This window comes from Melitaea cinxia, chromosome 15 (assembly GCF_905220565.1).
Source record: "Melitaea cinxia chromosome 15, ilMelCinx1.1, whole genome shotgun sequence".
NCBI classification, from domain to species: domain Eukaryota; kingdom Metazoa; phylum Arthropoda; class Insecta; order Lepidoptera; family Nymphalidae; genus Melitaea; species Melitaea cinxia.
Window position 1 is genome coordinate 12,024,509 of NC_059408.1, and position 23,540 is coordinate 12,048,048.

The 23,540-nt window shown below is 37.3% G+C and overlaps 1 protein-coding gene across 1 annotated transcript; it reads left to right on the forward strand.

The window, feature by feature from the left end:
• Positions 1-250: 250 nt before the first annotated feature.
• LOC123660519 (serine/threonine-protein kinase Tor-like) lies at positions 251-22,451 on the forward strand. The gene is made up of 11 exons (XM_045595579.1): positions 251-473; positions 584-1,351; positions 1,555-4,136; positions 4,649-4,815; positions 4,890-5,175; positions 5,482-7,223; positions 7,302-7,461; positions 7,626-7,841; positions 20,324-20,695; positions 21,185-21,499; positions 21,732-22,451. Exons 1-11 carry the CDS (start codon positions 251-253, stop codon positions 22,164-22,166), a joined length of 7,266 nt encoding a protein of 2,421 aa, XP_045451535.1. The 3' UTR covers positions 22,167-22,451.
• Positions 22,452-23,540: the final 1,089 nt, after the last annotated feature.

Genomic DNA, 23,540 nt, shown 5'->3' on the forward strand with positions numbered 1-23,540 from the left:
AAAATAACGTAATAGCCGCGTCTTTTTACTTATCATCTTTGCTTATCATAAGTAATATTATTGTAATTGTGCATTTGAGTCAACATCTAATATGCTAATAATAGGGTGTTTTGATATAACATAGATTTTTGATTGATTATTTATGAAAGGGGTTTGAATTAACCATAAAATTAAGTATGTAAGAGTTTAAGTTGACGTTGAGTTAAGGTTTTTAATTTAATTTCATAGTGCACATTTAAGATATAACAAGATGACTAGCACTCAAGTTTCCGACTTAATACTGGGCTTGAAGTCCCGGCATACTGAAACTAGACATAAAGCAATACGAGAACTGGTGCATTTTGTTAAGACGGATTTGAGAGAAATGTCTCAGGAATCTTTAACTCAAAGTTTCGATGAGTTAAATCAACAAATCCATCTATTAACTTCAAGTTTTGATAGTAATGACAAGAAGGCAGGAATATTGACTATAGGTAATTTGTATAACTTTAATTTCACATACACACGACCCTAATAAATTTTTTATAGTTTATTTCACAACAATACTTAATTACTAATATTAAATGGTTAATATTTATTGCAGTTTGCCTGATAACTGGTGATTCTGAAGTTCACAAGACACGAATAAACCGGTACGCTCAGTACTTGAGAAATATTTTTCCTACAAATGATATGAACATATTGGAGCTAGCTGCAAAATCTATGGGACGAGTAGCAACGTCAATGGGTATTAAACGAGCAGAATTTGTTGAGCTCGAAATAAAAAGAGCTTTTGAATGGTTAGGAGAAGAGAGGAATGAAGGGAAGAGGCTCTCAGCTTGTTTTATTCTGAGAGAACTTGCTATTGCTATGCCCTCATATTTTTTTCTACATATTAATGGTTTTTTTAACTATATTATGCTAGCACTTCGAGATCCTAAGGAACAAGTTAGAGAAGCAGCAGGCAAAGCTTTAAGAGCTGCTTTTGTTGTTACTGCCCAAAGAGAAGTGCCTGAACAGAGCAACAAAGCTCATTGGTATATACAGTGCTACGAAGAAGCTATGACATCATTCACTGATTCTGTGGCAAGAGAAAGAGTTTTATCTAGAGATGATCATGTGCATGGAGCCTTGATAATTTTCAATGAACTTCTTAGAAGTTCTAATGCAAACTGGGAGAAAACATACACAATGCTAATGCAGAAACTTGACTCTGAACAAGAGATATCTGAAGAAATTAGCAACTTTAGTCGAAAAGTTCACCCATTATCTGGTTATAATTATTCAGATGAAAGAAATCAAGCCATTCGCATTTTTGAGTCTAGTTTTTGTAAAACATTAATAGCCGAAAAATATGACAAAATTTCTGTTGGTGAGTTTTTTATAATTAAACAATGAAAGGTAATCTTGATAGAATTTATTTAATGTCAATGACATATTAAAACAATTTTCTTAAGAAACTTTTTATTGTCATTAAAAGGACTGATTTATTAAAACTTCAAACAAAAGAATCAAAATTGTTAAGCAAAAGGCTTATTTAATGATTTTGTTCTAATTTCAATATCTTACTTTCAGAAGTCATGGCACAGCAAATATCTAGATCTCACAGTGTTCATCAAATGCTCTTATTACTAATCCCAAGATTGGCAGCATTTAATAAGGAAGCATTTGCAAGAAAACATTTAAAATCAACAATAAATCACCTTATTACATTTCTTAGAGGTAGAGAAAAAGAGAAGGCAATGGCTTTCACAACATTAGGATTAATATGTGTTACTATGGAGGATGATATTCAACAATATTTGTCTAGAATTATTGAAATAATTAAAGTGACTTTGCCAATGAAAGATTTATCAAAGAAAAGAAATGGGACAGAAACTCCTCTGTTAAATTGTGTTACCTTGTTGAGTATTGCAATGAAGGAAAATGTTGCAAATGAAATAAAAGAGCTTTTGGATCCTATTTGTGGAACTGGACTGAGTCCACAATTGACAACATGCTTTAAGGAACTAAGTCAAAATTTACCATCATTAAAAAAGGAAATAACTGATAGATTGCTTCATATTTTATCCCTAATATTAAGAAAGAAACCTTATATTTTCAATAACACAGAAAGCCCCTCCATGCTAATGCTATCAACAGCTTTGTTGGTAGAACCCCATGATGCTGTAAAATTAGTTTTAGCCCTACATACACTTGGTACATTTGATTTTGAGTGGAATAATACATTGATGTCATTTATCAGAAGATGCACAAATCATTATTTGCAATGTGAACAGCAGGATTTACGTTTAGAAAGTATAAAAACTGTGGCTAAATTGCTGATAAAAGCTATAGAAAAAAATGCATACTCAAATTCACGAACTTTAAACACTTTAATAGATGAATCTCTAGGTAAACTGTTGTCAGTTGGCCATTCTGATTTTGATCATGAAGTGCGTTATAGAGTACTAGAAATTTTCACTAATCCAATATTTGATAAATATTTAGCTGTAGAAGAGCATCTGAGCTGTCTCTTTGTTGCCATCAATGACTCAAATAGTGATGTCAGTGAATTAGCGTTGTGTATTGTTGGGCGATTGAGTAATATAAACCCAAGTTACACAACACCAGTCTTACGTCAACTTTTTGTTCAAATATTAATGGAACTGCAGTACTCGGAATCATCTCGAAATAAAGAGCAATCTCTTAGAATGGTGAACAACATTATTTCTCATGCTCCAAGGCTAACACGTCAATTTGTCGATACTATTCTTAGGGTACTTGTGCCAAAGTTGACAGAAAGTGAAAGTAACTCTGTTATGGTTTCTACAATTTTAAAAGCAATAGGGGATTTAGTTGAAGTGAATGGTGGTGGGAATGCTTTGGTGCAGTGGCTACCTCATTTAATATCAACACAGCTTGAGATACTTTCTGATCCTAATCAACTTGAAAAAAGAAGTGTAGCACTTTGGTCATTTGGTCAAGTTATAAGTGCTATTGGCTATGTAGTTACACCATATATGGAATTTCCCAACCTTATGGATATGCTTCTCAATCTCTTAAAAACAGAGCAAAATGCAAGAGACAGAAGAGAAACCATTCGTGTTTTGGGTCTTTTGGGTGCATTAGATCCTTATAAACATAGAATTAACCAGGGACTAATTGATTTTCAGACAGTATCCACATTAATACCTATAACTGATACAACTCCTACTCATGATAATTTTGATATAAATATTAGTGAAATGCTTGTGAGTATGTCGCCATTAGTTCTTGACGAGTTTTATCCTGCTATTGCAGTTACTTATCTTATGCGTATATTACGTGACCCACTTTTGGTACAACATCATATTAGTGTGGTTCATTCGGTGACATATATTTTTCAAACTTTGGGTATTAAATGTGTTCCCTATATATCACGTGTAACACCCAGCCTTTTATATGTGATTCGAACTACTGATAATTATAACTTTAGAGAGTTCTTATTTACACAACTATCAATCATTATCTCGGTTGTAAAAATACACATAAGGGCATATTTGGAAGAAATATTTGATTTAATAAAAGAATACTGGACACCAGATAGCCAGCTACAAAATACGCTGATATTGCTTGTTGAACGGATCACTGTAGCTATTGGAACCGAATTTAAAATATACCTTCGAAAAATTTTACCAAATATTTTAAGAGTATTAAAATGTGACAATAGTAAAGACAGAACATTGACGGAAAAATTGTTATTGGCCATGCAAAAATTTGAAAACAATTTAGATGATGTTCTCTTATCTATAGTGCCAACAATTACTGGTTTATTTGATGGAAGAAATATTCCCATTTCAACATCAAAATTAGCAATGGAAACTATTGAGCACTTGTCTATGTATTTAAACTTTAGACCATTTTCGGCAATGATAATTCAAGCTTTGGCGAAAGTCCTGGAAAATAGTCCAGCTCTGAGACAAACTGCAATGAATACACTCTGTGCACTAATTGTCCAATTGGGGCGGCAGTATATTGATTATATTCCGTCTATAGACAAAATATTAGTAAAACATAAGATTCAGTGCCCAAATTATGTAGTTCTTGTAACAAGATTACAGGTTGTTTCAACACTCGCCTCGGACGATGATTACTTAGATGAAACCAGATTACGATTACGAAATCAGAAAACTGATGTGAGTATTACATACCATCTAACATATTGTTTCCCAAAGTGGTCCAGGTGGACAAAATTATGGAAATATATTGCGGATATTTCCCTTGATTATTTATTTTATGGAATTATGGAACGGCTGGCCTAAAATAAAATAAAAAGGTCAGCCGAAAAATTTAATTCCCTTTTTTCTTAATTCGTGGGGGTAAATCATAATAGGTCATTGTAGCAAAAAAAAAGTTTGAGAACCTCTGATCTAAAAGTAAAAGTTATTTGGCTAATGTCTTATATTGTCTTAGAATCGAAAATATGGACGTAGAAATCTTAAACTTGAATAGTAGTGCGAAAACGCCGTCGGTTGCGGGTTCGAATCCCGCTTTATGCTCGCAATATTTGTCGCCCCCGTTACTTCTAGAGAACATGCAAGGCCGACGCTGTTATAAACACGCTAATTTCCTGTCTGTGCTAATCAGCCAGTTTAATTTATTATATAATTTGAATGCAAATCTGTTAAAATTTCGATTTTTTTAACAGGTCGTTGCCAATAATGACCCGCAAACAATCCAAAAGCTGACACTTAATGTGGAAAAATTACGTAAAAGTTGGGCAGTCAACAACCTTATATCAAAAGAAGATTGGCTAGAATGGCTACGTCAGTTAAGTGTCGGACTTCTCACTGAATCAAACAGTCCTGCTATGAGGTACTAACATTATACTCGGCTATAATTATAATTTTTTCTGAAACATAAATATGATCTATGTTAATTTTTTTCAGAGCATGTTCGAGCCTAGCTCAAAATTATCCTCAACTAGCGAGTGATTTATTCAATGCTGCATTCATGTCTTGTTGGACGGAGTTGGGTGAGGAACCTCGACTTGAATTAGTAAAGGCTTTAGAACGCGCTCTCTCTGTCCCCGACGTGCCCGAACTAGCATTAGCTGTGCTTAACTTAGCCGAGTTCCTAGAACATTGTGAAAAGGGGGCCTTGCCCATTTCTATTAAACTTCTGGGTGATACTGCTATTACTTGTAGAGCCTACGCAAAAGCTCTATACTATAAGGTACACTTTTTTTCTTTAATTATCTATCAGTTTTTGTTTATCATAGAGTATAGATTTGAAATAATTTTTTCACTAATTTTATAATGCTCAGAGTTACATCCTCATTTTCACAGTTATTGTTTTGTAAATCAATGCACTAAAAATTCACATACAAAGTTTTATCTCCGTTTCTTACCTTCAAGAAAATGACGTGCATAGAAAAAAGTCCCATGTCGAATTTCATACGTCTAGGTGAATTATTTAATATGTAAATTTAATTATATGGCTAAGCAAAAATATAAATTTAATAATCATTTGTTTATATAGGAAGAAGAGTATAGAAGAAATCCTTCAACCCAAGTTGTCGAGGCTCTTATTCATATAAATAACAAACTACAACAAAAAGAATCTGCTAATGGCTTATTAGAAAAGGTTATAATGCAAAAGAAGAATGGAGACTGCTCTTTGAATGTTCACGTGCGATGGTACGAAAAGCTACACAATTGGGAACAGGCTTTGGATCTTTACAGTAAGAAGTTAGAAGTAGAGCCACAAGACATTGAGTCGAAAATGGGTATGATGAGATGCTTGGAAGCAATGGGTGAATGGCGGAACTTGTATAACATAAATAGCGAACAGTGGGATTCAGTTACAGATGATATAAAAAAGAAAACTGCGAAAATGGCTGCGGCCGCGTCATGGGGCTTACAAGAGTGGGATTCTATGAAAAAATACGTAGATTATATACCTGAAGATAATCAAGATGGCGCTTTTTATCGAGCAATTTTATCTATTCGTGAAGGGCAATGGTCTGAGTCTAGACATTATATTGACACGGCAAGAAATTTATTAGATACTGAGTTGTCGGCTGTAGTTGGTGAAAGCTACCAGAGAGCGTATGGAGCATTAGTTAATGCACAGCTTTTGACTGAACTAGAGGAAGTTGTTACATATAAACTTGTAGAGGAAAGAAGAAGTGTCTTACACAGAACTTGGTGGACGAGGCTCCAAGGCGGTCAGCGTTTAGTTGAAGATTGGCGAAAGATGCTTCAAATACGCAGTTTAGTTCTATCTCCGCAAGAAGATTTCCAGAGTTGGTTGAAGTTTGCATCGCTTTGTAGAAAGTCAGGTGCAATAAGCCAAGCACATAAAATAGTCCTGTCAGTATTGGGTAGCGACCCTGTTACTAATCCTGATGTCTTATTACGTGTACAGGATCCTCGTATTGTTTTAGCTTATAGCAAAAATTTGTGGGATGCTGGAAATAAACGTTATGCCTATGATGTTTTACAAAGGCTTGTAGACACAGCAGAACCAGATAATGAAGAACAATGTAGACTGCTAGCACGTTGTCATTTAAAGCTCGGCTCATGGTGCGAATCTCTTCAAGAAATTAATGAACTGTCAATACCAGAAATTTTAAGGAACTATACTGAAGCCATAATTCTTGCTCCAGAGTGGTATAAAGCCTGTCATGCATGGGCTTGTATGAACTTCGAAACAGTTTTGTTTTATAAGCAACAAGATAATATTTCAGAGAGTAGTATAGCTGGAGGTTCTGGAGAAAAAAAGATATCGAGGGCAGATTTTATCAACAGCTATACCATACCAGCTATTGAAGGCTTCTTCAAGTCTATTAGTTTGTCAAATGGAAACTCTCTCCAAGACACTTTGAGATTACTTACTTTATGGTTCGATCATGGTCATCATCCAGCAGTTTATGATGCATTATTTGAAGGAGTCAGGCAAATCGATGTTAAAATATGGTTACAAGTGATACCACAATTAATAGCACGCATAGATTCCCCGCGTAGCTTAGTCGCTAAATTAGTTCATATTCTTCTAATAGACATTGGAAAGACACACCCACAAGCACTGGTGTATCCTCTAACCGTTGCGACTAAATCTTCATTTGTAACGCGAAAATCGGCGGCTAATTATATTTTAAAAACTATGAGTACACATTCACAGAGACTAGTTAATGAAGTAGCCATAATATCAGAGGAGTTGATCAAAGTAGCCATGTTGTGGCATGATCAAGTTTATACAGCTTTGGATGATGCTTCGAGGTAAGCTCTGTTCTATGGCAAGTCAGAAATAGTACTATAAATAATTTAAATTATATTAATCCTTATTAATATTTTTAGGTTGTACTATAGCGAAAAAGATTACAGAGGTATGTTCAGAACACTCGACAAAATGCATGCGATGCTCGATCGACCACCGGAGACTTTGAAGGAAGTTTCGTTCTTACAAATGTATGGCCGAGATCTACAGGAGGCTCATCGATGGTGCGAACTATACAAGGTATGGAAATTGTTGATGTAGATATAAATCTCGTTTTATATCGGAAGGCAAAATAACTCGCAATTAGCTATATAGCTATTGTTTCTTTCACAGAACGAGAGATAATGTTTCTTAGAGTGAGTCGGTTTTGTACGCATCGTAAAACTGTCCCCTGTGTGTATCAGGAGACGAACGAGGAACGGTACCTGAACGAGGCGTGGGACCTGTACTGCCACGTCGTGCGGCGCATCGGGCAGCAGGTGCGCTCGCCCACCGCGCTGGAGCTGCAGTACGTGAGCCGTCGCCTGCACGCCGCGCGCGACCTGGAGCTGGCCGTGCCCGGCTCCTACGTGCCGCACGCGCGCCTCATCCGCATCGCCTCCATCGACACGCACCTGCAGGTACCGGCTCTACTGCCGCCGTCTGTTCTCTGTGTATCTGTGTAGGAGCTGGCCGTGCCCGGCTCCTACGTGCCGCACGCGCGCCTCATCCGCATCGCCTCCATCGACACGCACCTGCAGGTACCGGCTCTACTGCCGCCGTCTGTTCTCTGTGTATCTGTGTAGGAGCTGGCCGTGCCCGGCTCCTACGTGCCGCACGCGCGCCTCATCCGCATCGCCTCCATCGACACGCACCTGTAGGTACCGGCTCTACTGCCGCCGTCTGTTCTCTGTGTATCTGTGTAGGAGCTGGCCGTGCCCGGCTCCTACGTGCCGCACGCGCGCCTCATCCGCATCGCCTCCATCGACACGCACCTGCAGGTACCGGCTCTACTGCCGCCGTCTGTTCTCTGTGTATCTGTGTAGGAGCTGGCCGTGCCCGGCTCCTACGTGCCGCACGCGCGCCTCATCCGCATCGCCTCCATCGACACGCACCTGCAGGTACCGGCTCTACTGCCGCCGTCTGTTCTCTGTGTATCTGTGTAGGAGCTGGCCGTGCCCGGCTCCTACGTGCCGCACGCGCGCCTCATCCGCATCGCCTCCATCGACACGCACCTGCAGGTACCGGCTCTACTGCCGCCGTCTGTTCTCTGTGTATCTGTGTAGGAGCTGGCCGTGCCCGGCTCCTACGTGCCGCACGCGCGCCTCATCCGCATCGCCTCCATCGACACGCACCTGCAGGTACCGGCTCTACTGCCGCCGTCTGTTCTCTGTGTATCTGTGTAGGAGCTGGCCGTGCCCGGCTCCTACGTGCCGCACGCGCGCCTCATCCGCATCGCCTCCATCGACACGCACCTGCAGGTACCGGCTCTACTGCCGCCGTCTGTTCTCTGTGTATCTGTGTAGGAGCTGGCCGTGCCCGGCTCCTACGTGCCGCACGCGCGTCTCATCCGCATCGCCTCCATCGACACGCACCTGCAGGTACCGGCTCTACTGCCGCCGTCTGTTCTCTGTGTATCTGTGTAGGAGCTGGCCGTGCCCGGCTCCTACGTGCCGCACGCGCGCCTCATCCGCATCGCCTCCATCGACACGCACCTGCAGGTACCGGCTCTACTGCCGCCGTCTGTTCTCTGTGTATCTGTGTAGGAGCTGGCCGTGCCCGGCTCCTACGTGCCGCACGCGCGCCTCATCCGCATCGCCTCCATCGACACGCACCTGCAGGTACCGGCTCTACTGCCGCCGTCTGTTCTCTGTGTATCTGTGTAGGAGCTGGCCGTGCCCGGCTCCTACGTGCCGCACGCGCGCCTCATCCGCATCGCCTCCATCGACACGCACCTGCAGGTACCGGCTCTACTGCCGCCGTCTGTTCTCTGTGTATCTGTGTAGGAGCTGGCCGTGCCCGGCTCCTACGTGCCGCACGCGCGCCTCATCCGCATCGCCTCCATCGACACGCACCTGCAGGTACCGGCTCTACTGCCGCCGTCTGTTCTCTGTGTATCTGTGTAGGAGCTGGCCGTGCCCGGCTCCTACGTGCCGCACGCGCGCCTCATCCGCATCGCCTCCATCGACACGCACCTGCAGGTACCGGCTCTACTGCCGCCGTCTGTTCTCTGTGTATCTGTGTAGGAGCTGGCCGTGCCCGGCTCCTACGTGCCGCACGCGCGCCTCATCCGCATCGCCTCCATCGACACGCACCTGCAGGTACCGGCTCTACTGCCGCCGTCTGTTCTCTGTGTATCTGTGTAGGAGCTGGCCGTGCCCGGCTCCTACGTGCCGCACGCGCGCCTCATCCGCATCGCCTCCATCGACACGCACCTGCAGGTACCGGCTCTACTGCCGCCGTCTGTTCTCTGTGTATCTGTGTAGGAGCTGGCCGTGCCCGGCTCCTACGTGCCGCACGCGCGCCTCATCCGCATCGCCTCCATCGACACGCACCTGCAGGTACCGGCTCTACTGCCGCCGTCTGTTCTCTGTGTATCTGTGTAACTGTCTATCTTTGTATCTGTGTATCTTTGTATCTGTGTATCTTTGTATCTGTGTATCTTTGTATCTGTGTATCTGTACTTCCCTTTTTTAATCGTTTAAAAATAAGATTATATTCAATTTTTGAATCATAATATATTAACTTTAAAAACTTTTATCATTTAATATCGTTAGTAAAAGTCCTTAAGGTATATACTACATTATACATCACTCAAACATCACACGCAACGTCGATTAATGAGACATTGCGTGATGTGTTGAGAAATAAAACCTTTTAAATTACTGAAACATAAATCTTATTGTCGAATAATGCGACCTCACAATTCACTCAAACATTGCACGTAATAAATGTCGGGTAACGTTAATATAAATTTGTTTTAATGCTTTTTGTATTTTAATTAAAAAGTATTATCATTTTAAGGTAACAAGAAATTTAAAAAGTAAGTTAAAAAAGGTTAATAAGGTATTAAAGTAACAAATTTTAAATTCATCTATGTTGCTTGCTTAAGTTAGGTTAATTTAGACTATTTGTCATTGAATTGTTAGGTTTGGAGAGGTCCCCCAACGCGATGTATTTTTTTAGAATTATTAATACTCGTACATACTTAGGTACTTTAAGATTGAGTTTTTTTAATTATTTTTTACTTTTTAAAGGCAACTCAGATTATTGTGTCAGTTTTTTTTTAAATTTTTAATTTAATTTTTATTCAAACAAGTTTCCATTAATAATTATAACAATAATACATTTAGCAAAATAATTTGGAGAGAAATAACAAAAAATTTAAGGTCTTTTAAAAATATAAAAGATACAAAACAAATACACCATAATATTATAATTTCCATTACCCAATTCAAAATTTACAAAAAAAGGCTAGCATGTAAATAAAAAGGACAAAGAAAAAAAAATATATAATATTTCCATCAGCTTCTGTCGTACACTCCTCTTATAGATACTTATTGAGCAGCTAAAAGGGTCAATGTTTGTTGATTATAAAAGTTGCATGATCGGTGTATGAAGGTGTGTTTTTTGTAGTTTCGTTTAACAAGAGGAGTATAGAACAAGTTTCGCTGGCGCGAATGTACTCGGGGGCAGCTAAAATGAATGTGACGAAGTAGAAATGTGCTGTCTATTTGGCCGTTAAGAATCTTATATAGAAACTAGCTGACTCGGCAAACGTTGTATTGGCCCTAAACGCTATTTAAAAATAGGGGTTGATCGTAGAGGGTTAAAAATTTAAGGTTGTATGTAGTTTTTAATGTTGAATCATAAAAAAATAAAAAATAATTTATCTAAAAATTAAAAAAAAAGTGGGGTGGACTACCCTTAACATTTAGGGGGATGAAAAATAGATTTGTTCGATTCTGAGACCTACATAATATGCATTCAAAAATTCATGAGAATCGGTCAAGCCGTTTCGGAGGAGTTTAACTACAAACACCGCGACACGAGAACTTTATATATTAGATAATTGGTCTCTCTCGTTTCTTCTGTGTGTTAGGGTTGCAACAGAAGGTGTAGAGAAAATTTTGTCCAGGTTATTTTTCTTTGTTGCATGTTGCGGATTCCACACAATAGAAGTAACAGTACAGTACAACGTACTCAAGAACAGATCCTACGTAGCCAGATCGTACGTAGGCATTAAAAAGAAGTTAATTGTAGAACGGTTTTTAAACTCTGCTCTTTGATGTAACGTGATTAATATGTTGATTAAAAATTAACAGCTGTCAAGTATGATTCCCAAGTCCCTTATATCAGAAACACGAGAAATTAATGTGGCGTCAAGTTGGTAATCAAATTTAATCAGTTTTGGACTTCTGGAAAAAGTAATAACGAAGCATTTTTTGATATTGAGCTCCAAGAAGCTATTTTTACAATAGTTGACAAAATTATCAAGATCCCTTTGTAAATCTAGATAGTCCGAGGTACATTTAACTTCTTTGATTTTTTTTAAATCCTTTGCATATAACAATATATCAGAATTATTAAACATAGCTAAAACATCATTGATAAATAAATTAAACAAAAGTGGAGCCAAATGGGAGGCTTGGGGCAAGCCTGAGGTAACCGGGATAAATGTAGAACAGATTCCTTTTATAGTGAGAGCTTGGCTACGTTCACGGAGGTAAGATATTATCCATTGTAGGAGGTCTCCATGCATGCCAATTTCTTTGAGTTTCCGTATCAAGACCGAGTGCCGTATCTTATCAAATGCTGTGGAGAAGTCTGTGTAGATAGCGTCTAATTGATTACCCTAATTGAATCCATTGCTGAAGCAACGTGGTAAATGAATTCACAAACATTGCTTTCAGTAGTTTTTTTTTTGTTACAAATTCGTGTTGGTGGCTATTAACTAAGGGCCTTAAAAATGGAAGTATATAATCATAAATGATGTTTTCGAAAACTTTGGCAGTAGTGTTTATTTTGGAAATTAGTATATAATTCTTTATGTCATGCTTGTTACCCTTTTACAAATGCGAACTATATATTATTTTTTCCAAATTTGAGGCATATTACCAGATCTGAAAGATAAATTAACTAACTTAATTTAAAACCAAAATTTTGCTTGCGCAATCTCTTCTCTTACCCATTCTCGACTATGCAGATGTGTGCTATTTAGATGTGACACAGGAGCTACTTGGAAAATTGGAGCGTCTACAAAGTCTTGCTATACGTTTTATTTTTGGTTTACGTAAATATGATCTTATCTCCCACTTTCGTACTAAACTTAAGTGGCTCCCTATCCACCTTCGCCGTGATATGCACATCCTTTCTTCCTATATTATAATGATTATTGTAAAATTTACTTAGTGCAAAAAAGAATATATATATATATATATATATATATATATATATATATATATATATATATATATATATATATATATATATATATATATATATATATATAATAGGGTAATCATTTTTATGACAATTTATTAAATACAGCATGAGAAATATTGAAGTTACCTAGTACAACAAATTTATCTTCTGTATTGATAAGAAAACTATCTGTGACTAAATCGAAAAATTGCGTTAGCGATTTATTATGGTAGCGATTGTGTGGAAAGTATCCACAGATAATGTGCAACTGTTGGGCTGATGCACAGGATATAAAGACCTCTATAGCCTCCGCGGAGTCATGTTTAAAAGGTATCGTTGGTGAACTATAAACGCATAGCTCTCGACGCACAGCTAACAAGAACGCCTCCTCCGTAATTATCACCGCAAGTATCATATTTACGATCACTTCTGCACCATGCAATAAGCAAGTCTCAGTTAGACATATAAGATCATAATTGGTTAAGAGTACATTTGATAGAAAACACCGGTCTTGGTACGTAAACCGCGTACGTTTTGATAGTAAGCGTGAAATTTTTTAAATACCGCCATTGATTGCAATAACAGTCCTCTTATAGCATAAAGACAAATTTACATATGAATTAAAATAATCAACCCTCAAATTTATTGTAACAAGGAAAAACACTTTGATAATAATTTGACAATCGGTAAAAGAAATACTCTGAACAACGTAATAGACATAAGGTTACTGCCCTCAACACCCGCACCGAAAAATAATGTACAAAATTGCTATTGAAAGGCATGCAAAAGAGAGATACACTACCATTATTTTAATTTGTTTAAATCCTGTTCGTTGGAGATTGCGACGACCGGACTCGTATCGTTATATTATTTATCTTAAAAGAATACAAAATTAAAATTAAATGCTATTCCTTATAGTTTTTTTTTTTTAAATGAACAATTACAGTTTTTCCATTCATGTTTATTTTTACATTAGGACGCAAATCTTCAATTACAACATACGGTCCTAAGTATAAAGTATCTAATTTACTGCCGGTTTCATTTTTCAATAACAAGAAATCACCTGGCTTATAAATAGTTGGATTAATTGAGTTATCGTAATTATTTTTACTAGTCTCTTTACTTTTAATTAAATTATTTCTCGCAACATTTTGAGCTTTTTGCAATCGATACTTAAATTTAGATACATAATAAACTTTACAACTTTCGGTAGTGAAAAATAAATTATAAAATTTGATAAAAATTAAAATTTATGTAGAAATACACTTAAATATTCTGATTTGGAATCATAAAAGCGCATTATTGTTTTATTATAATGTTTGATTATTATTATAATTAAAAGTCGTATATTTTAATCTGTATATCACGTGCCCTAAAACACGACCCGCCATGATATGACGTCATACGGACAATAACAAAGTTCTATCAGAGCTGTAAACAGCTAGGTACACATCTATCAAATTTAACTTCAAGGAGTAATACTTGTGCTCGTTCGTTAGTGCATTTCATTTGTACCTATTTATTTATTTAAATGCAAAAAGGTTTTGTAAAAGCAGATAGTACGAGTCTGCCAAAAATTGATTCAATGATGGTTGCAAAGTTTTTTGCATGTAACCCAGACTTCTGATCTGCCGAATTTCGGAATGTTAAAACATCTTTGTAAGTATTTCTTCTTATACTATACCTTTTTTTATGTAGGTATACCTAATTTGAAAAATAATGTTATAACGTATTAGGTTATGTTTTATTCCTTATGTTAAAAAAGTTAGTTGTTAGTGTAATAGTTAGTTGTTTCCTTATGTTATACCAAATTAAGACTTTATAGTTTTTTTAATGCTAGTATTTGTACAACTAGACTCTACACACCAACGATAGCTACGAGGGTGCGTTTTTAAGTTCGCGGAATGAGAGGGTTGGAGGGGGGTGATTAGGCTCATTAGGATCGTAACGTGTTTAGTGACTCATAATTAGTATAAATACGAGATTTCATTGTTGTTAGACTATTAGTCTTTGAGCTATCGCCAACCAAGCAACATAATCAGGAGTGAAAAGTTAAATATGGAAAAAATCGAATATCGTGCCGTTATAAAGTTCCTTACCAAGCAAGGAAAATCAGTTGCGACCATAATGGATGAGATGTCATCGGTTTACGGTGACTCTTGTCCAGGAAAAACCATGGTGTACAAGTGGCACAGTTTGTTTAAAACGGGAAGGGAATCCCTTGAAGACGACCCGAGGCCGGGCAGGAGCATCGAGGTGACCACGCCAGAACTTATCCAAAAAGTCGAAAAACTTGTACTCAACGATCTTCGACTAAAGAAGAAACAACTCGCAGAAATGGTTGGTGTATCCGATACAACCATTTTTAAAATCCTGCACGATCATCTTGGCATGACTAAGGTCAGCGCAAGATGGGTACCGAGAATGCTCACGCCGGCGCAAAAACAACAACGCGTAGAGTGTTCACGTGCATTTTTGGACCTCTGCAATCAAGACAAGGATGGTGTATTGAGTCAAATTGTTACTGGAGACGAAACTTGGGTTCATCATTATGAACCTGAGTCGAAACAAGACTATGCAGTGGCATAAAAAAGGCACAGCAGCCCCCAAGAAGTTTAAGGTGTCACAGTCAGCTGGGAAACTCATGGCAACGGTCTTTTGGGACTCAGAAGGAATATTATTGATCGATTATAAAGATAAAGGTGTTTCTATAACCGGAGAATACTACGCTTCAATCTTAGAGCGATTAAAAGAAGCCATTAAACAGAAAAGACGGGGAAAATTGACGAAAGGTGTGCTGCTTTTGCACGACAATGCGCCCGTCCACAAGAGCCGCGTTGCGTTGGCTGCCCTGCTTAAAGTGGGCTTCGATATTTTGAACCACCCACCCTACAGCCCAGACCTGGCCCCGAGTGATTATTACCTCTTTCCAAAAATGAAAAAAGAGCTGCGGGGTAAAAAATTTACCACCGATGATGAAGTTAAGGAGGCAGTTTCAGCGTATTTTGAGGACAAAGACAAAACATTTTTGTATGAGGGTATAAATAAATTAATTGAAAGATCTGAAAAATGTGTCCGTCTTGCAGGTGAATATATTGAAAAGGAAAAATAATTTGGTTTTTTTATTTCAACCCCTTACCCTTCATTCCGCGAACATAAAAACGCTCCCTCGTATTATAATTCATTATTTTACACAAAAACACCAAATATTTGTAGCTTTTAACGTTGAACGACAAAGTGTATATGTACGAGGGTGCGTTTTTAAGTTCGCGGAATGAGAGGGTTGGAGGGGGGTGATTATAGGCACATTAGGATCGTAACGTGTTTAGTGACTCATAATTAGTATAAATACGAGATTTTATTGTTATAAGATTATGACGATAGGATCACGGCGCTTAACGCCATATATACCACCACACACAAGACACACACACACACACCGCCCCCGCCGGCGAGGGCGAGGTCCCCGCGTTCTGACGGCTCGCACGCGCCTAGGCGCGTAGCTGACCGTCCGTAAGCCGTCTCAGCGCTCCGCATAGCGCCTCCTCCACTCCGATGACGCTCTAAGCCGAGGTGCGATCTCGCTAGGAGACACCCTTAGGGCGGGCGTTTTTCCCCCCGAGCCCTCCCAGAGGGCTCCCATTCTTCCTTCGCGGCCGCCTGCCTAAGTGCCCGGCCCCTCTCACCGGTGACGCTGTAAAGGCCGCTAGGGCCGACAGCACTCCACAATTCGAAAAAAAAAATATAAGATTATTAGTCTTTGAGCAATCGCCAACCAAGCAACATAATCAGGAGTGAAAAGTGAAATATGGATAAAATCGAATATCGTGCCGTTATAAAGCTCCTTACCAAGGCAAGGGAAATCAGTTGCGACCATAATGGATGAGATGTCATCGGTTTACGGTGACTCTTGTCCAGGAAAAATCATGGTGTACAAGTGGCACAGTTTGTTTAAAAATGGAAGGGAATCCCTTGAAGTCGACCCGAGGCCGGGCAGGAGCATCGAGGTGAACACGCCAGAACTTATCCAAAAAGTCGAAAAACTTGTACTCAACGATCTTCGACTAAAGAAGAAACAACTCGCAGAAATGGTTGGTGTTTGTTTTATATTCAAAAGGTTACACATCTCTGAAATTACTTTAGAAACAAATTCTGTACCTCTATCACTAGCTATTTCTGTTGGAATTCCGTACCGTAAAATAAAATTTTCAACAAAAATTCTAGCTACTTCTGAGTTTTTTTTGGTTTTTAAAAGGATAAGCTTCGATATATTTAATTAACTCATATTGTAGTGTTAAGATATAGCAAAAATTACTATCGTCCCTTTCAATAGGACCAACTATATCCAAAAAAAGTTTTTCAAATGATGATGATGCTGTTGTTGTGATAGACAATGGTTCTTTATGAATTTTTGTATATTTCTGTTTTTGACATTTACCTACATACATACCATTCATTTACCTACGTAAATCTACGTCATTTTCTAATGAAGGCCTACTAATAATATTTTTAAATATTATTAAGCATTCTTGTCACACCTATATGAAAATGCAATGCAATAATGCAAGTGGTGATGCACTTTCTTTTCGTCTTCTGTGAATATTCTTTGAACGTCTTTTATAATACATATTCTAGATATATTCTTTTCTCTATTTCTAGCAATATATTTAGCTAACCATTCAATAAATGCTTTATTTTTACGCGTTTTAATTAATATTATTTCCATTATTTCTAAGTCTGCACAAAATTGCCCGTTCTTTTAATAAACCGTCTCGCGAGTTTACTGATAAAGAAGATTGGCTTGCAAATATAATATTCTTACCCTTACAATAACATAAATTTCTTTTAATTGAAATAAGCATGCTTTCATCTCGATTTTTTAATATACTACGCAGTTTCTGGTCAGGTAAAATAATAAACTCTACATCTGAATTGCGTTTCTTAAGTACTTCCGCAATTTTAGGTTGATCAGTCCTACAATCACTAAAAGTAGAAGAATTACTAATCTTGCTCTCATTCTTTCTCGCTTGTGCTCGAGTTAACACACACACCATCTTACTACTCATTTCTTTTAACTCATCTGATGTTATAATTATCCTAGATACGGCGTCTGCCACACCATTATCTCTATCCCTGACATACTCTACTTTAAAGTCATACTCCTCTAATAAAAGTCTAACGTCGTAACGTCTAAAACTCTGTCAAATGACTAGATGGATTAGTCATATTAAATAAATATAACAACGGTTTGTGATCGGTGGCTTTGGGAACTTTGGCCATACAAATAAGGTCTAAAATATTTAATCGACCATACAATGGCTAACAGCTCCTTTTCAATTGTCGCATAATTCAATTCAGCTTTATTCAAACCTCGACTCGCGAATGCAATCGGTTTCTCGTTACCATTACATTCGCCATTACGCACGCTCCTATAAAAAACCTGAACTATCAGTTTGTAAAATAAATTCGTTTTTTGATGAAAAATCTGGATAATCTAATACAGGTGGATTAGAAAGTAATTTTTTAAGGCACTCAAACACGTTATTGCATTCCGGTGTCCATTCGAATGAAAACATTTTTTCGACATTATTAATTCAATGGTAAAACTATTTCACCAAAGATACGAATAAATTTACGGTCATAATTACTAAACGCCACAAAGCGCTTCACGTCATCCGCAAATTCCGGTGTCGGGTAACGTTCAATTACGCGAATCTTTTCAGGGTCTGGTAACAAAAAAAGTACTTATATATAAAGTCTAAATAAAGTATTTGTCTTTTTAAGAATTCACATTTTAATGGATTTAATTTTAAATTTACTTTTCGTAATCTGGACAATATAGTCATTAAGTTTTCTATTATGTTCGATTAGGTTTCTACCGAAAATTATTAAATCGTCCATGTAAACAATACATTTTTCATAGTTTAGGCCTGACATTGCTATAGTCATTAATCAACTTAAAGCTGAAGGGCTGATTTTTAATCCCATAGGTAACCTACACATTTGAAACTGTCCCATGCTGGTAGTGAAAGCTGTGTATTTTTTAGGCTCATCTTTTAAACTACATTGAAAATAAATTTGAATAAATCGCATTGGCTGAAAAAAAAAAGATCTTGATAAGGAATCTAATATATCTGTTATATTGGGCAGTGGAAACTTATCATTCTGTATCCTTTCATTTAATTGCCTATAATCGACTACTACTCTCCACTGACGTTTCCCGTTTTTATCTTCCTTCTTAGAGGTACTAACAACAACGGACTGAACCATTCACTGCTCGCTTCTACTGCTTCTTTTTCTATTATCTCATTTTGTAACATCTCATTTATCTGTTCATTAAGTTCGTCTTTTTGTGAAAATGGTATTCTATATTGTTTTCTAATCCTTTAAATGTATAGATTGCTCATAAATATTTGTTACTGTCAGTTTGTCACCTGGTAAATGAAAAATATCAGAATATTTCGCACATATCTGTTCAATTGACATTTGTTTGTCTTTCCCGAGGTATGAATGTAAGTTAAGCGTAGAAAATAACTTTCGCACTCGTTCCACACTTACATTAAACTTACAAAAGTCGTAGTTTTGTAAAGACTCTATTTCTAGCTCATTTATACTCAACGTTACTTCCTCGTCCGTCGTATTCATAAGTCTTATGGGTATTTTACCGTTTTTTGGCCTAGCTATCACACTTGCTAGAAAAATTCCTAGCTTTATCTCTTTTGTATATGACACAATCATAATTAACGTGTGTAGGTAAATATTTTATTACGTCAAATCGCGTTCCGATTGTTAAATTATGATGATAGTAATGCATTGTTAAAGATACATCATTTCGACCTACTCTTAAAGATAGTACATCTGTATTTTAATCTATGACACCTTTATTTATTTAAAAAAAAAAATCTATACCTATAGCTTTACATGGTAAATTCCTTAATACGTAGAACTTATGATTAAAATGAAATCCTTCCCATTTTAATGTCAAATAGACAAAACATTCGGGTTTTAAACTACCACCTATGCCGTTTATACTTAATCCACTCTTATGTAAAGTTACGTTAGTTAAGCTTAATACTAATTCATATTTAATCGCTGATAACAAGGCCCCCGTATCTACAAATATGTCTAATTCTTAATTATTTATTCTAAAATTAACACAATTAATGCTGTCACAAGCTAAAATCTGATTAGGCACGAAAAAACTGACTTAAATTATCGTTTTCCTCACGTTGGTCATTCGAAGTGAAATAATTTTAAGTATGATATTATTTTATAATAAGTCTTGTCAATAGAAGCGCATAGTAAAATAAATTTCTTAGATATGTCGGTCGGTAAGCACTTCAATATATCTTTAAATTTTTTATAAATTGTCTTTGCCTCGGAAACCTTTTTTTCAAAATTACTACCTACTCTCCTATTAAGACCTAATTTAATTATGTTTTCTTTAAGATATATTAACTGCTCAAATATAGTAGTTAACTCAAATAATTCTATTGACATAATCAGCAAAACTTAGTGATTAAAATTTAATAACAATATTGTAAAAAAAAAATAATTTTAGAGAATTGAATTTACTGCAGTTCATACACTTAGGATCTACCAGATTTCCGCCATTCTGCCACACTAGCGTCTCAAAACTTTCACAACTCTGAATATTACTTGTTACATGTTAAATAAAAATACTGTCTTTGATGTTCAGGTGATCAAGTCGAAACAGCGACCGCGTCGCCTCACGATTCAAGGTTCAGATGGAAAACAATACATGTTCCTTCTAAAGGGTCACGAAGATCTGCGTCAGGATGAACGCGTCATGCAACTGTTCGGACTCGTGAACACTCTGCTCCAAGCCGACCCCAGCACCAACAGACACGATCTCGCCATACAGAGATATGCAGTCGTACCTTTATCTCCTAACTCGGGTTTGATCGGATGGGTGCCACAATGCGACACACTATACAATCTAGTCAGCGACTACAGAGATAAGAAATCGAATAAGTTGACTTTGACCAAGGAACAACAAATCATGATGAACATGGCATCCGATTATCAAAAATTAATGTTGAAACATAAGGTATGAAAGTGATGTAACGATTAACGATAAATAGTTGTAGTGTTGACGTAATTAGTTTGTTTTCCTGTTATGTTTTATGATATATATATTTGTGGCGCGCTTATCTAAATATATACATCTATGTCTATTTATCTAAACAAAAAGATATTGTTTTAGTAAACTAAATATATACCCAAGAGTTTTGTAGGTATTCTCGTGAGAAAGTAACTTTTTACTAAATGGTATTATACTAAGAATATGCGCGCTTTCAGTATAGAGTTTAATTCTTAGCATTTTTCAGTCGTTCCATCTAGTTTGTCATATAGTAATTTTATATATAGGTACTAATCTTCAACTTAAACTTTCTTCTACTGAAATTTGCGCATTCTAACAAACAAAGTCTACAGCTTTTTTATATTACCAGGTATTGACACTTCACTAGTTGTTATTATAAAATGTTCTTTTGTTTGTACTAATACTAAATGAACTACTGGTATATTTTGTTTTTAGGTGGAAGTATTTGAATACACGCTCTCTCAGACGCCTGGCAACGATCTGTCAAGGCTTCTTTGGTTAAAGAGTCCATCAGCTGAAGCTTGGTTCGAACGTCGCACGAACTACACGCGGTCTCTAGCGGTCATGAGCATGGTGGGCTACATCCTGGGCCTCGGGGACCGACACCCTTCCAATATAATGCTGCATAGAGTCACGGGAAAAGTTCTCCACATAGATTTTGGAGACTGCTTCGAAGTTACTCAGACAAGGGAAAGATTTCCTGAGAAGATTCCGTTCAGACTGACGAGAATGTTAATCGATGCTATGGAGGTAAGTTTTTTAAACTGTAATTAGCTTTAACCATATAAAAGAGCAGTGTTATGTTTCTTTAGTAAGTAAGGTAGCCCAGAGCTTATGGAAAGGGTCGGAAATAGGGACGCTAATTCTCTTTCGTTGCTTCTGGAGTTGCAGATGTTTTTAGACTCTGTTATTCGCTCACCATCAGGCGGACCGCATGATTGCCACACAATTGGTATGAAAAAAAAAACAATTTTGTCCGCAGGTAACGGGTATAGAAGGCACGTACCGCTTCACATGTGAGTCGGTGATGCACGTGCTTCACAAACACCGCGACAGTGTGATGGCGGTGCTGGAGGCCTTCGTGTACGACCCGCTGCTCAACTGGAGACTCATAGACAACGAGAAGCACTCCATCACCGAGTCCACATTTTCTTCCGATATAGACTCCTCTTACTCCCTCCCCAGCAGGAGTAGGAACCATCTTCACTGTGAGTCCCCGGAAATGCCGGCCGAATCCAACCTCAATAAACGCGCTTTGGCCATACTGAATAGAATAAGAGATAAGCTAACGGGGAGAGACTTTCCACATATAGAGGCGGTGGTCAGCGTACCGAAGCAAGTTGATCTGTTGATCAAGATAGCGACGAATAACGAAAATTTATGTCAGTGTTATATGGGATGGTGTCCGTTTTGGTAAATGAGTATGTATGTGTTGTGTTTTTCGGTGTTTTTCCCTTCGACATGCGAACCTTAACAATAAATTGATACCTATTTGTATTTTATCGTAATTACTCATTTTCTTGGTGGCTAAGAACGGTGGTTATGTTTAATTTTACAGTTGATGTTGCAAAGTTTCATGACTTGTTGCTTATGTTAATGTATTTATGTTTACATCTAGTCTCGACTTATAATGTACGTGTAAGATTTCTTTTAACAACAATCAAATAAATTATTTATTTATTTGATTTTCAACTAAACTATACTTATAATCTTTTTCTCTTCACATCAACAATTGATCCTAATAAAATAACTGTTCGATACTTTTTAATAACTTAAGATTTATTTTTAAAATGGCGAAATTTTTTTCTATTATTTTTATTACGTTAAGAAAATCTTTATTATAAATGTTTTAAATTATTAAATCTTATTAAAATGTTATATTGATAGAAATAGTTTTTTTTTTAATTATAATTTACTTTAATTTATAAATATTTTCTGTTTTTTGAACTAAATATTTTGATTTACTACGTGTATTGTCTGACGATATCTAATATCTGACGATCTCTAACGTGGTGATGTTCAGGCACATAATGAATTGTGCAGAAAATTTGAAACACTTAAAAAAAATTTATATTAGTGATCAAAAAAAATGTGTTTAAGAAAACTATTGTAATCAGGCTTACTAAATAAATTTAGCTTTGACATTAGACTTTTATACCCTGTCTCACCGTCAGTATGTCAGTATAGCTGGGTTATCCGTTCTTTCAAACTTTTGGCTTTTATTATAAGTATAAAAAGTGTTAGTTCCTTTTAGATGTTTTGGAACTTCTTTCAATATAATTCTATAATCATAAATTTAATCAATGTTCACGGAAAATAGATCTCTCACCTTCCTTTCGCCGACGATATCGTAATCTTTGCGGAGACGTTGCAGGAGCTAGGCCGATTACTGGGCGGCCTAAATGAGTCTTCCAACTAATCGGTTTCGGTATAAATTTGTAAAAAACGAAAGTTATGTTTACCAACTATGTCATACCGAGATCGTTATCGCTCGATGGTACCGATCTCGAAGTTGTTCAGGATTATGTCTACCTAGGCCATACCATCAAAATGGGCTGAAACAACTTCGAGAAGGAAGACGTTCGGCAGGGCGACGTTTGCCAGGCTTCTTAGAGTCTTTACTTCGAAGATTTCGCAATGCTTGAAGACAAAACTCGATGACTTCTTCGAGCAATGCGTCCTGCCTCTGGCCGACAAGTTAAAAGCCGCTCATCGTGCAATGGAACGGGCTATGCTTGGGAGAGCTGAATGATAGGATTTTTCTCATTGAGAGAGCTCAATTATATGATTA

Bases quoted from the DNA above. Each gene is read 5' to 3' on its own strand.
- LOC123660519 (XM_045595579.1), top strand. From the start codon at position 251: ATGACTAGCACTCAAGTTTCCGACTTAATACTGGGCTTGAAGTCCCGG. The intron at 1,352-1,554 runs GTGAGTTTTTTA...TCTTACTTTCAG, and splicing joins ATATGACAAAATTTCTGTTG to AAGTCATGGCACAGCAAATA. The intron at 5,176-5,481 runs GTACACTTTTTT...TTGTTTATATAG, and splicing joins CAAAAGCTCTATACTATAAG to GAAGAAGAGTATAGAAGAAA.